General features: G+C 39.5%; 1 protein-coding gene across 8 annotated transcripts in view; it reads left to right on the top strand.

The window, feature by feature from the left end:
- Positions 1-17,791, top strand: part of syne1a (spectrin repeat containing, nuclear envelope 1a) — a 179,149-nt gene that overhangs the window by 58,586 nt on the left and 102,772 nt on the right. For all 8 annotated transcript variants that reach the window (XM_059025182.1, XM_034017823.3, XM_034017822.3 and 5 more), the window contains 22 exons: positions 30-173; positions 1,340-1,513; positions 1,806-1,964; positions 2,865-3,029; positions 3,764-3,898; positions 4,255-4,413; positions 4,925-5,133; positions 5,303-5,411; positions 5,936-6,100; positions 6,305-6,472; positions 7,016-7,192; positions 10,196-10,336; positions 10,719-10,879; positions 11,049-11,199; positions 11,499-11,726; positions 12,150-12,248; positions 14,551-14,738; positions 15,048-15,171; positions 15,404-15,570; positions 16,100-16,253; positions 16,402-17,030; positions 17,493-17,672. In XM_059025182.1, the coding sequence (XP_058881165.1) occupies positions 30-173; positions 1,340-1,513; positions 1,806-1,964; positions 2,865-3,029; positions 3,764-3,898; positions 4,255-4,413; positions 4,925-5,133; positions 5,303-5,411; positions 5,936-6,100; positions 6,305-6,472; positions 7,016-7,192; positions 10,196-10,336; positions 10,719-10,879; positions 11,049-11,199; positions 11,499-11,726; positions 12,150-12,248; positions 14,551-14,738; positions 15,048-15,171; positions 15,404-15,570; positions 16,100-16,253; positions 16,402-17,030; positions 17,493-17,672 (3,986 nt within the window). The remainder of the gene's footprint in view (positions 1-29; positions 174-1,339; positions 1,514-1,805; positions 1,965-2,864; positions 3,030-3,763; positions 3,899-4,254; positions 4,414-4,924; positions 5,134-5,302; positions 5,412-5,935; positions 6,101-6,304; positions 6,473-7,015; positions 7,193-10,195; positions 10,337-10,718; positions 10,880-11,048; positions 11,200-11,498; positions 11,727-12,149; positions 12,249-14,550; positions 14,739-15,047; positions 15,172-15,403; positions 15,571-16,099; positions 16,254-16,401; positions 17,031-17,492; positions 17,673-17,791) is intronic.

The following is a 17,791-nucleotide window of genomic DNA, read 5'->3' as shown; positions in this document are numbered from 1 at the left end:
ACACTATCGCTTTGCCTTGTTTGCCACAGGATATCAAGCAGAAAGTTCCAGTAATGGAAGCTCAGTACAAGTCTGTCACCAGGAATGCTCAGGTCCTTAACAAGGACACCCCTCAAGAGGAGGCCAGCGAGATGTTTGCTACTATGACGGGAATCAAGGAACAACTGAGCAAGGTACAGGACACATTTTTACTTTCAATATAGCTTGTATTTTGCAAACTTGTCGTAGGATTGCATAGGATTGAGCCACAACCCCACCTAGTGGCAGAAGGATGATTGTACATTAGTGTTTGGCCGTTTTGTAAGTACTACATATGGGGTAGGATTTTCAAAAGTTCCTAAATGATAACTTCAGTGTTAATCAAGAAATCGGTATGTAGCATTGATTTTTAATCAAGAAATCGGTATGTAGCATTGATCGGTATGTAGCAGGTGCATAATTATTTTCAATGTGGAGTTTAGCACAAAAAATATATATTATCTCATTTACGTAATTATGTATATTTAATATTCACTTACCCGGTAATCCCATTTGTACACCCAGACCTCCATGTTGCAGCTTTTTTATTAATATATCGGTTCAACTATTAATTGTTGTATTATACAACGCCAGGAAATCTGAAATTAAAGCTAACGGATTTTCCTCCATTTTATTTTTTTATTTCTTCCTCGCAAAGGAACCTCCTACTTTTCCCTGATTGGCTGTTGGTAGGTTACGTCACGATGCGGTGCGGCAAAAGTTGAAAATATTTTATCTCTTGCGCGTCCCTCTGCCGCTGCACGTAACCGCCTTCATTGAAAACCATTGCTTTTGCTGCGTCCGGTGTGCAAGCCCCTTAAGTGTTTTTATTTTTTAACATACATTTAGAGTTGTACTTTTTTGTTTGACAAAAATGAAACTTTGCATAGCCCCAGAAGCAGCTGCTGCCGCTGTACGAAGAGAACGTTTGTTTTCTTTGGGTACTTTGGGGGAATGAACTATCGGACAATTGAAATTCATTCTGACTGTATCCTCCAGCAGACCGAAGACCGAAGAAGCCGTCTCTTCTTTTGCGTTTCGTTATTTGCTTGTTTGACATTTTACATTTCCCAATTTGCTCAAAATAATTTGCTCAAAGACCAAAATAACCTTTCATTTCGTTCTTTGATAATTTGTCAATGCTGAAATCGCAAAATGGTTATTTTTGTCAGCCATTGACCGAATCCTGACTATGAGTGTAACATATATATCAATTGACTGTACAGTATATACAAATATGTATATAATATATAAATATGTGTAACCCGAGTTATTATATAGCAGCAACATATCCAGAGACTTGTGTTTCTTTTAATGACAGATAAGAGAGATATACCTGCCATTGCTGCGTGAATCTCAGTCACTGCTCTCCCCACTGGAGGAAACAGAGAAACAGATCACCAGTTTTTATGAGTCTCTGGAGAAGGCCAGCATCATCACAGCAGGCAGAGACACAGAGGCTGAAGCACCTGGGGACTTCAGGCAGCAGTGCCAGGTGAGGACCAGGGCTTTGGTATCCATGGATACCGGTAGAGAGAGAGACACTTCTCTCTGCTATTAAAGACTGTCATCAGGAACACTCAGCTCCTTGTCTAATTATCTTCAGTTTAAAATGACTATATAAAGAGACTTACATACACTATTTCATAACCTCGGTACACTTAGGGATGTATTCTAATGATTAAAATATGGTTGTATCTGCAGCTACTGCTATTCAGAAAATAAAAAAATATATATTCTATTAATGTTCTACGCTGGTAGATAAAAAGTAATAAACCATTTTTCAGGAATTACTCGTTTGCCAAGAAAACTGCAAGAAATCCTTAGCTGTGATCGGGAAGAACAGCCAGTCTTTTCAACGTGTGCTCGTCAGCAGCAAGACTCTGCAGCATTTTGATTGCTCCATGCTTCAGAAGAGGATTGATGACTTAAAGGTCCACTTACAGGTGAGCACCTACCATGTAATCACGCAAACAGGCGTTTATATACGGGTGATGATAAGCGAATGTGCATGGATGTAGGACTATTTTAGTAGAGAGTTTTAGAGATACTGTAAAAAAAAAGTAGAAATTCACTTACAAGGCTTTGTTATGGTATTTTATTACTTTTCGATCACATCCCTTATAAAAGTTTACTGTAGTAAAAGCAGAGCAAAGTATGGTGAAAGCATGGTAAAGCACAGGTAAGCATTATAAAGCCCATGTGGTATGATAAAGCACACTAAAAGACATGGAAAAACCATAGCAGACTATGGTAAATGCATGGAAAAACTGCCATATATATATATAGGATACAGCTGAGTTCATATTGGCCGCCGTGTTTGCCCTCTGAAGTCCCATAAGATCTAGTTACGACACTCACTTGCTTTGTAAAGCACTTGTTTAATGACAAAGAACACCAAAAGTAGACTGCTATTACAGAAGGTTATGAAGGTTTATATTTAGTGCAATTGATATTCCTAGCAGTAAGTGGAGTATACGGTGTTTGCACCGACCAGCAGAAGAGCCTGTGTAAGAATAAAACAGGGATCATGAGATCTCATCTTAATGTTCCCTGATCATCTCACAATGAGCCTGACTGAACTAAAACTTCACCTGCCAGCTATTGTCATCACTGGTATCCCCAGTGAGCAGATCTGGCAGGAATTACAAACACTGCCATCATTGACTCAGCTTGTATTCACAGCAATCATCTTAAAAAATATAATAATTAAGTTGTGTATAATAGAAAGATCCTAATTGAAAGAAGCTGAGTGGTCTTGGTGGTGAGCTGATCTGTATACAGTATGCTGTTAGTCTCAAGGAGGGAGGTTACTGCAGATGTTTTTTGTTTTTCTTTTACATCAGACCATGATAAAGGAGGCTGGTGAGTGGAGGAAGCATATCGAAGCTAACAGCAGCCTGATGAAGAGGTTTGAGGAGTCCAGGATAGAACTCGAGAAGGTTTTGAACATAGCTCAGACATTCTTGAAAGAAAAAGGAAATCCAGAAGAAGTGCTAAAGAAACATACTGTAAGAAAAACCAATATTTATGCCTTCTGTTTGAATGAATATTTGCTTTGTTCTTGCTTCAACTAAAAATTCTACCGTTAGGCCAGAAGTTTGTCCCCATTTTTTTCTGAAAGACTTGAGGGTATTAACTAGAAGATGAAACATATGAGATTGGTGGCTGGTTTCACAGACCCTGATTAGCACTTTAGGTAAGGATGTTCAAGACTAGTGCTAATCTGGGTCTGTGAAACCAGCCAGATTCTGGATGGATAAATCATAAATTGCGATCTGCCATATACACTCAATGTGCCATGTAGTAGCTATTAAGTGCTTTGGTCATTAATGTGAATAAGTCAGTTATGTGCTGCTTCTGTGCACCATCTTTCTTGCTTTGAACATCTGTTAGTAGTATACTCCTGTGGTACTTGCACCTGCCTGTCGGTTTCTGTTGTTATAGAAACCAGAATCATCGCTTATTCTTCCAAGTAGCTGAGTAAGCATGCATACTGTATGAGGACAGTGTGGGGAAAAAGAAAACTGAATGCAGGCGCTTAATGTAACCAAGGAAAAAGGGATATTTTTAAATGTAACTAAAGTAAAGTAACCAACCTACATGACCAAAGCTAGTCTTAGTAATTACAAAATATTCAATCGTGGGTTACATCTAGGTAGGCCTTTCTGTGAGGCACGTTAATAGAGCAAAATACATCTTTGCCTTAGTTGCCTGGCTTCAATTCCTGTTTTTACCTTTGCAGGAATTCTTTGGCCAGTTGGATCAGAGGGTCCTGAATGCATTTCTGAAGGCCTGTGATGAGCTGACTGATATTCTGCCTGAACAGGAACAGCAGAGCATGCAAGAAACAGTCAAGAAACTGCACAAACAATGGAAGGTCAGTCCAGTGACATTCAAGAGTGTGCTTAACCCAGTAGCTGCATTAGAATAAAATGCATATTTGCATTCCATTCCTTTTGCCAATTAGAAGTGAATAGAAAATAAATAAATAAATAAAGGGAATAAAATGAGTCATTTAACTTGTTTGCCTTAATATGAAAATGCCATTAAAAGGATGTTCTGTATGTGATTGCAATTATCAAGATTTATTTTAGAATTTATAATTATGACGTATATTCTGTTGCAACATCAGGAACAGTGTTTACAGTGATGATTACAGAATTTTCTGGGATCCCTTGATCATTTTAGACTAGCTCTAGTAAGAGATCATGATGTTTTTTTCTCGAACTGCAGGACATCCAGGCTGAAGCCCCTTACCACTTGCTGCATCTGAAGATTGAAGTTGAAGAGAACAGACTGCAGGGCACCCTGGAGGAGTGCACAGCGGAACTGGTTCGAGAGAACAAGGCTCTCTCTGCTGTCTGCAGCGAGCAGCTCATCAAAGAGCACAGGGTGAGCGCTGGCACTGTAGACCCTTTGAGGAATTTTATTCAAGGTCTCTTATTTATTCATAAAGAGCAAGTTGCTTCAAATGATATTTTAACTGTTTTTTTTCACTTTACCTTACCCTTTCAATGACATCTGCAGTCGTTTAAGTTCCATTGCAGAAATGTATACAGTAGCATTTCTAGAATTAAAAAATGGAAGAGAAATAAGAAGTTCGACTTGGAAAAGGAGCTGGGATTTTCAGAAGCGTTTAAAACACTCCCAGGTCATATGAAAAAATATATATCTATAAAACCCAAATCATGAAAAAATAAACTTGGTAAAATGACATTTGAAGATATATATTTTTTTTTAATAGGGTCTGGTTTCCCCCTTGGTACCTGGTACAGCTCTTGAATCCAGATTTCCGCAGGTTAAATATGAAGTGGATAATGCTGCTCATTAAATGTGTGTACCCACTTTGAATCCTCTTGAATTAATCAGCTATTAAACCTGATCTTAACCTTGTTGTGTGCAGGCTTTCTTTGGGGACAGGAGGCACCAGCAGCTTTGTGAGAAGAGGCTCCAGCTGATCGATGAACTCTGTCAGAAACTCCCGGAGAAGGACCCGGCCTGCAAGACTGTGGAGAGCTGCAAGAAAGCTTTGACAGATGTGAAGTCCCAGATTGACAGCACCTACCAGAAACTGCAACAGCATCCAGACAAGTGGGAGGAGTTTAACACCAGGCAAGTGAACCACGTTCAATTCATATTTCTTTTTAAGTCTTTCAAAGTGGTTGTGTAACACAGCTAATACTCTCTGCTCTACTAATGTTGAACAGGACGGGTACGATTGCAGTAAATTATTCCAGTAGTTATGGCGGTGCCCAAATATTTTTTGTTGTTTTTTGTGCAGATTTTCTGAGCTCGCAGCTTGGCTTTCAGCAAAGGAAAGTCAACTAAGCCTGTTGAAAAATAGAGCCAATGATCCCAGCAAGTATGGACAAGTCAAATCCACAATAGAGGTAAATACAGTTACCCTTCTGTTTCATTTCCTGGCTCTGATTTCGCTGTTGCTTAGCTTTTTTGTTTCTTGACTGATTTGTTTTTCATTAGTACTGGGCATAATCTGTGGTTGGCACACTTTCAGTACCTTCTCCAGCTCATGTTGTTGTTAATAAGATTCAGTACTCTGAGATGCAATAGTCTTGTTCAAGTACTTATCCATGCTGAGCCTCTGAAATGTAATTTTCTTGTTCAGTAGAAATACATTTATGCACACTTACAATTTGCAAAAAAAGTATGTATTGAGCTGTATTTATAACTATAAACCTGCAATGTAATATGGCTGCCACATTGTGGTTACATATTTTTTTTTCTTTTCCAGATAATAACTCTCAAACTGTATTCATAAAAACAGACTTTAAGTCATGAATTAAAGCTTTGTGAATAAGGCCTATTGATACAGACCACAGCTCTTATTTTGCATTAAACAGCCCATGTTATAAATACAGAAGTTCAAAGCTTGACTCATGTTCTTTTCTTGTAGGAAGTGCGAGAAGATGCTGAGAAAAAGGAGGGCAGCCTCAGCTGGCTCAAGTCCAGACTCTCCACGCTAATAGAGGTTTCTTCTGAGAATGAAGCAAAGAGGCAGGAAGGAGCATTGACAAAGCTCTCCAGTGACTTCAAGGGACTTCTAGCTTCACTTGCTGAGGTGAGCTAGTGGTTGATTAATTTAAGATTCCAAACACATTAGTGTGTGTGTGTGTGTGTGTGTGTGCGTGTGTATATTTACCGTAGTTTGTATGTCTCACCTTATATCTTACTCCAAATATTAAAATACACGGTCCATGATGCAAACAAAAAGGTAGTATCCTCTTTGTGTAATCATCTTTGCCTTGCCCTGTGTGCTTCTCAGACTGAGAAGGTGGTGTCGACTGTGGGTGACTGTGTCCAGTTCAAAGAGGAAGTGAAGAGGACCCTGGAGGAGCTTGTTCAAGGACAGAAGGAAGCACAGGCCGAGGCCGACAAGATCCTGGACTCAGAGAGCGTGCAAGAGGCTCAGCAACTTCTTCTGATTCACCAGGTGGAGGCGCTGTGCAAAGTGGACAGCATTTTGATAATCTTGTATGCATCTGCTATGTGATAGGCAGAACAAAACTGTGAACCTGACTCCCTACCGTCTCTCCAGTTTAATTAGATAAAAGAAATAGATTAAAGAAATCTTATCTAGGCAGCCGTCACTGAGTTAACTGATTTAATAGCATAAAAATAGCAGCAGTAAGAATTGCTTTTCAGAGAAGTAAGAGCATTGCCTCTTTGATCTCACTGAGTGACAGGGTAGCTGTGCTCTACCTCGTGGTCTCAATTCAGTTAGAATTCTACTGGTACAAGTCTTAGATTGCACACCTACTATAGCTTCTCCCTCCTCATGCAATGATTATTGCTACCTGGTAAAACATCAGTAAAGAGTGGTCGGTGCTGCTTTGGTCACCCACTTCTTCACTACCTAACTCCTCCTTGCCCCTTATAATGTTGAAGACTTGAAACTGTCAAACATTATCCCATATAAAGACCTATCAGTATTTGTGAATTACATATGCCAACTGTTATTTATTAATGACTACAGCAACAGTTGAAGAGACTGAGAGCGAGAAGTAGTGATGTGCAGCAGCAGATAGCACGTGGCCAGCAGCTGCAGGCTGAGGAAGGACTGGCCAGTTCACTGCAGCCCGATTTACAAAATCTGGAGAGCGCTTTGACTAAAATGGAGCAAAGCATGGAAACGCAGGAGAAGAGCCTTCAGGTGAGAGTGATTTCAACTTTCAATTTTCAGCTTATGTATTTAATGTGAAAACATGGAGATGAGCTTATTGATGTGCAGGAGAGTCTTTACTTTCATGTGACAAATATACTATAGGATACTTTCAGTGATTAAGGTGGAAAATATTGTTTCAAGGAAACAATTCATTCTAGACTCACCGCAGTTTGACTTGTAAACATTCCCATGCTGTTAATATCAATGCTGTGAAATAATATTAACATTTTGTGAAATTATTATTATTATTATTATTTATTTCTTAGCAGACGCCCTTATCCAGGGTGACTTACAATCGTATGCAAATTATTATTATTTATTATTATTTATTTCTTAGCAGACGCCCTTATCCAGGGCGACTTACAATCGTAAGCAAAAACATTTCAAGCGTTACAATACAAGTAATACAATAAGAGCAAGAAATACAATAACTTTTGTTCAAGTAAAGTACAAGTTTGACAAACCACAATTCAATAATACAGCAGGTAATAGTGATAGTTACATCAGGATATGATTAAATAGTGATAGTTACATCAGGATGTGATTAAATACAAAGTACTACAGGTTAAAAACTTGGCAGATTACAGTATTCTGAAGTACAGGATTAAATGCAGTAAAATAGGGGCTGATAAGAGCAAAATAAAGCACATTTACATGAAGGGTGATAGTGTCCCAGGATACAAACAGAGGAGTTCTACAGGTGCTCTTTGAAGAGGTGAGTCTTAAGGAGGCGCCGGAATGTGGTCAGGGACTGGGCAGTCCTGACATCTGTAGGAAGGTCATTCCGCCACTGTGGAGCAAGGGTGGAGAAGGAGCGGGCTTTGGAGGCAGGGGAGCGTAGCGGTGGTAGAGCTAGTCTTCTAGTGCAGGCGGAGCGGAGAGGTCGAGTGGGGGTGTAGGGAGAGATGAGGGTCTGGAGGTAGCTGGGTGCAGACTGGTCAAGGCATCTGTAGGCTAGTACAAGAGTCTTGAACTGGATGCGAGCGGTGATCGGGAGCCAGTGGAGCGAGCGGAGTAGTGGAGTAGCGTGGGCGAAGCGAGGCAGAGAGAACACCAGGCGGGCAGCAGAGTTCTGGATGAGCTGGAGCGGACGGGTGGCGGACGCAGGGAGGCCAGCCAGGAGGGAGTTGCAGTAGTCTAGGCGGGAGAGTACCAGGGCCTGGACCAGGAGCTGGGTAGCATAGTTGGTGAGGAAGGGTCGGATTCTTCGGATGTTGCTCAGGAAGAATCGGCAAGTGCGTGCCAGAGTGGAGATGTGCTGGGAATAAGAGAGGCAGGGTTCTTAGCGGAGGAAGGGAGAGAGTGTGGTAGATTCCAGAGGAACAGAGATAGAGAGATCAGAGGAGGGGAAGGAGGAGGGAAAGAAAAGGAGGTCAGATTTAGAGAGGTTGAGTTTGAGGTGATGCGAGTGCATCCAGGAGGAAATAGCAGACAGACAGGTAGACATACGGGAGGAGATGGTGGAGTCAGAGGTGGGGAAGGAGAGGAAAATCTGAGCATCATCAGCATAGAAATGGTATGAGAAACCATAGGATGCGATGAGGGGGCCCAGGGAGCGGGTGTAGAGTGACCCTTGGGGGACTCCAGTTAAGAGAGGGTGAGGTGTGGAGGTTGCTTCACGCCAGGTTACCTGGTAAGTGCGGTTGGAGAGGTTGGAGGAGAACCAGGCCAGAGCAGTGCCAGAGATCCCCAGGTCAGCGAGAGATGATAGTAGAATAAATCATTGTTAAGAAATTGTAAACAACTTAATTCCTACTGGTGTATACAAGACCTGGAACATTTGTCATTCAGATACTGCAGTTACACTACGTATGATTAGAAATAATGATATGTATATATTTGTAATATATATATATATATATATATATATATATATATATATATATATATATATATATATATGTAGTGGCAGACTAGGGGGAGGAAGATGTAGTCCAAGAGGGGCCAAAAGTACATCCCCCAGAATGCCATAGGAGGGAGCCAGGGTGAGATTCACCTGGCTCCGATATGTAATGATTGTCACCAGCATTTTTTGAGTTTTGCTAAAAAAAATTGCTGAAATAAATAATTGTAGACATCTATTTCTTGTAACTTTTTTTCCTCATCCACAAAAGCAAAACTTTTGCGACAAAAGATTTTTCCTAAAATTCTTTGTTTTTGAGAAATTCCTAGAAATTATAAATTTTCCATTGGTGTATGTAAACCTTACTACAACTGTAACACTGCTGTGCAAAAGTCTTAGACATGTTGCATTTTTCTACTCGAATGCATTATGAGCATCAACAGAAAGCCTCCACTAGTATATTCTACTATTATAACAACCTTGACTTGCATAAAGAAGGAAAAACATTGCGTGAAATAGCTCGCATCACTTGATTTTCAAGGTGTGGTATCCGAAGCATAATCAACAAGTACAGAGAAACATCATCTGTAATTCTGCCAGTTCTGTTGTCAATTCAACACTTGTCTTCTTTCTATTCCTTAAGGATATTATCTTCAAGTATTCCTCATTCTTGTTAGACAGCTTTTTGGGTCTTCCAGTCCTGGGTTTGTCAATTACAGATGATGTTTCTCTGTAATTGTTGATTATGCTTCGGATACCACACCTTGAAAATCGAGTGATGCGAGCTATTTCACTTAATGTTTTTCCTTCTTTATGCAAGTCAAGGTTGTATAATAGTAGAAAACACAAGTGGAGGCTTTGAGTAAATTGTTGATGCTCATGATGCTTCAGAGTAGAAAAATGCAACATGTCTAAGATGTTTGCAGAATATATAGATCCTAAATGGAATATTAATTGACTACAGAATCTTGCATTTTGCTTTATGTGAGATGATTTTAGGAACCTCATCTGTATAGAAAGTAAACCCTGCAACTGTCAAATGTTCAAAACATGTTTTATTATTTAAAACCAATGAGTTTCAGCTCAGCTCTACCAGGTATCGTCAGTGCTGTATACGACTGTATGCTTTTGTTTTTATCCCAACACAGACGACCCTGTCCGAGTGGCAGCAGTTTGACACAGAAAAGGAAGCAGTGGTGGAATTTCTGAAGAGGGCTGGTTCTAATCTGGAGCGGGATTTGACTTTTAGCAGTCTGGAAAGTCTTTCTGCTGAGCTGGAGCAAACCAAGGTTCGCGTTGAATGAATGTTCTGCATGTTTTCTACTTGGTAGAACCTTAGAGCTTTTTGTGGTTGATGTTAACTATTATAGAGACAGAACTTCAGGAGTGGGACAGCATGGTGCTAACAATATGGGATGGAAATTTTATATAAAATGCAGATTTTAATAGCGATTCAGAAGTTTTTGTATCCACAATTTAAAGGCAACATTCTGTACAACAATATTGTAAGTCAATGTACACCAAAGTCAGACACCAAATAGTATATATGTATTTGTTTGGAAAATAAAATGATATTTTTCTAAATAGTTCTTGAAAGCAAACTTTTTAAAACATAGATTTTTGGATTTAGTTCAAGCTCCAAAACTCCCCTTATTGAATTTGTGTATCCAGGAACTGATACAGGTTAATGAGATCCAGGTAGCTCAAGCAGATGTCCTTGTGAAGAAATCTACAGAAATAAAACTGGGACCCAAGAACAAGACTTTACTCCAGCAGCAAGCAACAAGCATCAAAGAGCAAGTGAATAAAGTTGAAAACAGTCTGAAGAAAGAGTAAGTGTTGTAATTGTGTGTGTGTTAAATATTGATTACTTAATAATGACCTGAATCGTGTTTTGTTGAATATTTTCTTATTTTTGTAGTAGACCCCATTTAGTTTGTGATTAACGTTGACACAAGTATATTTGTTGTACATGTTTTATTGATCTTTTTTTTTCTTCAGTGTTAAACAAATGGAAATGGTGAACAACAAATGGAAACAGTTTGGCAATGACTTTGAAGCTCTTTCTTGTTGGATTTCTGAAAAAGAGAAGGAGCTTGATGATGTGAATTCTTCCTCATTGCCACTTGAACTTCAGATCAGCAAAGTTAAGGTACACCTTTATGAATACTAAACATAACAAAATGTGAAACCTCTAAAATAATGAGTTGAACAAGCTAAGCTTTATGTTTCACAGATTTCTACTTCTTGACTAAAGATGTGTAGCAATGAGATATTTATACTACACAGCACTATGATATGTCAATGTAGTGTGTCATATTGAGGTTGTGTAGTTTATTATTAAAAAGAGTCATTCCAAACTGCCTAATATGAGGTCATTTTATCCAACCTGTGACTCATTTATGTTTATTTGAAGTTGAGAATTTAATTCAAAGATGCTTGCAATTCCAGGCTCTCGGTAAAGAACTAGAAGAGAAGATGAAGGCAATCCGGTCCCTGGAGGAGGAGTCCCAGGCCTTGGGCCAGTTTGTTTCCTCTGGAGAAGCAGCTCGTATAAAAGCCAGGCTGACGCAGATCAGCCGACACTGGGACGAGCTTAAAGAACATACCCAACATCTGGAGCGGGTGCTGCAGGAGAACGCCTCTCACCAGCACAAATTCCAGGACAGTCTCAAACAGGTACTTACAAGTGTTGTTATAGTTATATACAGTAGGTATCGATATTTGGCTTTTTTTTTTTTATCAAATGTCCTATTTATAAAAGTATAAAAACAGAAACGTATATGTTGTTTATGTTTTGTATGTGTTTTTTAATTTTTTGCTTATGATGACTCGGCAAAAATTTGCTGTCCAGCGTAACAAAATGGCCTTATTTAGCACTTCTGTTATTTTTAGTATTATTATTTTAATTCAGTGGGTCCATTATGATCAATGTAAAATGAAGTATTGAAACCCGCAGACTAAATGAAGGTGGAAAATGCAGGCGTTAGTACCGTGAACATAAATATGCATACAGTACAGATGTTATTTTAATAATTTGGATGTTCATGTGTTTGAGGGTATGTGTTTTTTTAAGGGTAACATGCAATGTCCCTTTTTTAGGCTCAACAGACTTTGGCAAATCTTGAAGAGAAGCTGGCTTGCCCTATCAGCTCTTGTTCATCAGTAACAGAGACGTACAAAGTGCTTCAAGAACACATGGTAAGAAATTGGTTGAACAGTACAGTATACGTAAGAGGAATGCTCACATGCATAGTATTTTAAACCAAAAATTATTTGTTACTGATTAAAAAGTTGTTTAGTCACAGGTACAATACAGTAATGCACTAGGATTGTTTTAACGCGTCTCACGTCGGTGTGTCTCTATATAGGCAACTGTATGCAAATTGCCATATTTCCCACGCTATAGTAAATCTATGATGTGGGTAATTCCCACAGTGAAAACCGGGTCCCAGGTCTTTGTTCTGTCCATGGGGCAATTTCCATGGAAAAAGAAAAATAAGTCTCTCTTTTTTTCTCACTCTATTTTGGTAGTACTTTCAGGTTGTGTGTTTTTCCATGTATTTTTTGTTTTAGCCAGAGAAATTCTCGTTCCAAATGCAAATAACCTAATTAATATTAAAATACGTGAGGGTATATTAAAATGTTTGTGTCTGAGTACAACATTTGGCCTGCTCATATCGTACAGCTTTCTTTTATTATTATTATTTGTTTATTTAGCAGACGCCTTTATCCAAGGCGACTTACAGAGACTAGGGTGTGTGAACTATGCATCAGCTGCACAGTCACTTACAACTACATCTCACCCGAAAGACGGAGCACAAGGAGGTTAAGTGACTTGCGCAGGGTCACACAATGAGTCAGTGGCTGAGGTGGGATTTGAACCGGGAACCTCCTGGTTACAAGCCCTTTTCTTTAACCACTGGACCACACAGCCTCATGTTTCTTAAACTGGGTTTCCAGGTTGTGTTAAAACACTGAAAGAACAGCCTGCCTCATTTGGTCTCAGAAATCAACATTCCATAAGAAAGCGCTGTGTGCTATCATTGTATTATTTGCTAAACATTTTGGACTGCATATATATTTATTATAATCCTATTATTATTAGTCATTTAGCAGATGCTTTTATCCAAAGTGACAGAGGCTAGTGGTTTATCTATAAAACTGCTGCTGCAGAGTCACACATCCCATCCGAAGGATATACACACACGCGCATATATACATGTACAAATTTTCCTACAGAACCGTAGCTTCAGCAAATCTGATCTTTATAGTCTACTAATGAAGCAAAAATACCAGCACTTTAGGGTAATGATATAAAAATGATCCATTCAAACTGTTTAGTACACTGCTTTTTTACTCACTGCTTTTCCCACTCCCACTACATATTATTGTAATATAATAATAATAATAATAATAATAATAATAATAATAATAATAATAATAATAATAATAATAACAAGAAGAAATACCTGAATCCGAATCCCAGTGACAGCACAAGGCTCTCACAAGTAGAATGTGGTTATAATATATCAATTTTCTGAAGCCTAGTGTTGTCAGTAGATGGGAGCAATAATACAGCTACACTAATTTAATACATATTTTGGTACAAACGTGAACGCTAGTGTACAGTGAATTGCATCTTATTGCAATCTAGGCTAAAGCAATCAGCTATCTGATGACCAATGCCGAAGATAACAAAAGTACATATAAAGAAGGGCTTTGTTATTGATGTGTTTATTGCAAAGGTTGTTTTTTTTTATTTGTAGTAGCTTCAGTATTTTTTATATTCCCACCAATTGCTGACACAGTTGTCTGAAATGACCCAGATACTAAATAATGTAGTTTGCTATCTGTAAGTGGCTCTAGATCAGATTTCACTAGACCTGGCCCTGCATGACTCCTATCTGTAAGTGGCTCTAGATCAGATTTGATCTCCTCATATAAGGCTATGATTTCTGTGCTCAATCTGTTTCTAGTTATTACCTCCTCCTCACACAGCCCTAGTAACATCTGCCTGGTCCGAAATACTCTCTCCCCTTCTTCTTGCTCTCCTGTGCAGCTCTTCTGCTGCTTCTGTGACACCGCCTGGTTTTAATATGCGGTACTTTTAACACACGCTGAGGCACCTAGTAAAGTTAGCACCCTTGAGTATGGTTTGCGTATCAGATACCTCCCTCGCGGTATTTTGTGATGTAATTTGCATACATTTCCACCCATTAACATTATTCATTATATTTAAATGATTCGAACACTGTACTATTTCCACGCACTAGGTTGCCTACCACTAGTTAATGAATACAGCAGGTGTTCAAAGCACGCAGTAAAGGGGCGGACTGCATGCAAAACACATTACCGCTGTTTAGTGAATGAGGCCCTGTAAGGATTAAACCCAGTGTATAATACCCATTCAGGACTGGTATAGGCTGATGTATGTGATGCACGTTCGAGTCAGGAGATCTGTGGTATTTCCCTCAAGCCAGTGCTTTTGTGTTTCCAACAGGATGTGATTCAGGCTGTGGAGCAGCTGAAGAGCACCCTGGCGTCCCTCTCAGCCGGGGCTCGTAAAGTCAGCGACAGAGAACCAGCGGAGCAGGAGGTGGTGTTCTTACAGCAGCGCTATGAGAAGGGGCTTCAGAAAGCCAAGGACAAGCAAACCGAACTGGAGAACCTGCTGGCCCTGTGGCAAAAGTGAGCGGACAACTCCTTAACATTACATAAATACAAATTCAGTGTCCACTTAGGCTAGGCCAGGAAGAAGACTTAGCTAATTAAAAAACGCTGTGTGTTAAAATAAATTACCGTTTTTATTGGAGAAAAATGCAGTTTAAGTACTGTTAACCACAGCCTTAACTGTTAGGAGTAAATAAGTGATTGTGTTTTATAACATTTATAAACACCAGGTTTACTGTATACAAGTACGACTTTACCTCTACTCCCCTTCCCTGCCCCCAGAGCTTTGCTAATGAAACAGTGTTGTGTTTTCTGTGTATTATACAGATATGAAAAAGAAGAGTCTACCTTTGTGTCCTGGCTAGAGAGATGTGAGACAGCAGCCAACTCACAGGCCCAGTACATTTCGGCTGACCGAGCCAAACTGCAAAGTGAAGTGCAGAACTTACAGGTAAATGACATCTTTGAAATGCACTTGCAGTTTCATTTACCTAAATTAACACACAAGAAGTTGGGTATCGGTTGGGAACTTTTATGGTGCCATGGCAATGCTGCTAAATATAATTGAAATCGTATTTGAACCTTCTTGTTTGTCATGACCCCTCTACGCGACTCTAGCAACTGGGTTTATGTAATAAAATGTCTCCTTTTCTCGTAAATCAATGCATCTGTTTTTTTTCCAGGATTTGCAGACAGAGGTTTCTTCCCATGAATCAATTTACAAGAGCCTGATGAAGTTAGCAACATGTCTTTTCCCAACTGCTTCAGAGAGCAAGGTGAAGGGAATTACTCAGGACCTGGACCAGCTAGACAAGAGATGGTGCTCTCTGAGTCAAGTTATACCACAGAGGTGGGTTTAGAAGAATGGACCACTGCAGTTTTAGGCCTGAGAAGGAAAATCATAGGCCATATTTGTATACAATGTATTGACTCTAATAAGCACCACCTTTTGGGTGAAAAGTCAAGCTAGTTAACTAACAACTTTGGCACTCTTAACATAACACAGACCGAACAACAAATTATTATTATTATTATTATTATTATTATTATTATTATTATTATTATTATTAAGCTCACATTTTAGGACAGATAATAATAATAATAATAATAATAATAATAATAATAATATTTTTCTAATAACTGAACTGATAATTTATACATTGGCGCCTCTTGGTGGCCAAATATTGTAAATGTCGTCTTAATAAAAGAAAATCTTAATTCTGCACATCTCTTGTTAATAAGTTATTAAAAATGACTTATTATGTCATGAAATTAATTTAAAATGTGTACAGACCCTGTCTGATGCATAGAGCTGTTCTTTAATAACCTAACCTTAATATTTGTTTGTTCATTATTGTTGTTTTTTTTTTGTTTCAAAGGATCTCGCTACTCCAATCACAAGTTAACCAGCTCCAGCAGTTTGATGAGAGTCTGCTCCAGTGCTCTTACTGGATCGAGCAGTTCCTTAGTGACCTCCAGTCAACCTCTGAGGTGAACACAACAGATCTACAGCCTGCGTTCCGTGAAATAAAGGTATCCCTTTCCTAGAGATTAAAATACCTGCTTGTGTGTACCGGTGTTACTAAAATGTATACACTTACTGGTGTGTACAAACCACCATCACAACTAAAAACACATCTGACTTTTTTTTGTTTCATTTTTGTATTTGTTTTTCATTCAGGAAAAGTCCGCCATGATCCAGAAACAAGCTGCTGAGAAGCAGAGCCTGCAGGACCAGGTGGGCAGCCTGTGCTCTGCCTGCATCATCGATGACCACCATCCCCTCCAGGTCAGGAAGGAGGACTGCTTCCAGCTCTTCAGGGAGGCAGAACAGGTCGTGGAGAGAAGGAAAGAGGTCTTGAAGGACCTGGAGGCTTTCTTGCAGACCCGCAAAGCTGCGATGAGCGTGCTTCATCGGCTGAAGCAGACCGTGGAGTCCGCCAGCAACTGGGACAAAGGGAAGGCAGAGTCCCTGCAGCAGGATCTGAAGGATATCATCCCTGACATCCACAAGCTAGAAACGCTGTCTGTCAATCTGGATGGAGCCCTCAGCAAAGCTCAGTACCACATTAGAGAGGACAGCGCTGAGCACAGGACCTCCTGCAGGGCTTTGGCTGATCTCCTGGGTGCAGAACTGGAGATGGTTCAGAACCTCCTTGGCACCAAACAAAGTGAGGCCGAGGCCATCGGGGCCCTGTGGAACTCCTTCAAGGAACGCAAGGAGCAGCTGCTAAAGAGTATTGAAGACATTGAGGAAAAGGCTGACAAAGTAGAGCTGAAAGAACCCACCCTCGTAGCCCTACAGCAAAGGTACAGGGTTTCTGTCATAATATTGCTAGACTTTGCATTACCCAGTATTTTGCAGTAATTAGAAGAGCACTTTTAATGACAGGCTATTTTGCTTTTAGGAAAAACTCTGATTAGTGGAACATACCTAACACAGTTTCACCTGAACTCGCTGTATATGACATCTTTTCCTTGATCGTAGTGATTAGTTTGTACTCAGGGAGAATTTGTAAGGATATGGGGAGCATTTTGTGCTAGATTTAGCACTTAAAAAAAGATATAAAATATATAAAATAAGACTCCTAGAATCTAGCCCAAAATGTTCTATATATGGCTGGTATAACCTACTGTTCACACACACACACACACACACACACACATACACACACACACACACACGCAGACACATGTATAATGCTTTTTTTCCCCATTACAAAGTAGCTGTTATCTACATACATTGCCTTACCTTGTTTCTTTCCTTGGAAGGCTAAGAGTATTCAACCAGCTGGAGGATGAGTTTAATTCCCATCAGCACGAGATGCAGTGGTTAATGGATAAAGCCAAGCAGTTGGCCCAGAAGGACACTGAATTAGCAGCTGAGGCCGACAATGAGATAGGTCTGCTGGAGGTCACCTGGGAGGACACCAAGACACTCATCAGTGAAAAGTAAGTGAATAAAGATGTCAAAAACCATTGGAAATATGGGTTTGCTTTCTTTTTAGAAACTGCAAAAAATAAATACAATCCAGACTCATCATTTGAAATAATAATGTTACATGTGTATT

Source organism: Acipenser ruthenus, chromosome 6 (assembly GCF_902713425.1).
Source record: "Acipenser ruthenus chromosome 6, fAciRut3.2 maternal haplotype, whole genome shotgun sequence".
Classification (NCBI taxonomy): domain Eukaryota; kingdom Metazoa; phylum Chordata; class Actinopteri; order Acipenseriformes; family Acipenseridae; genus Acipenser; species Acipenser ruthenus.
This window is presented reverse-complemented; position numbering and strand designations above follow the sequence as displayed.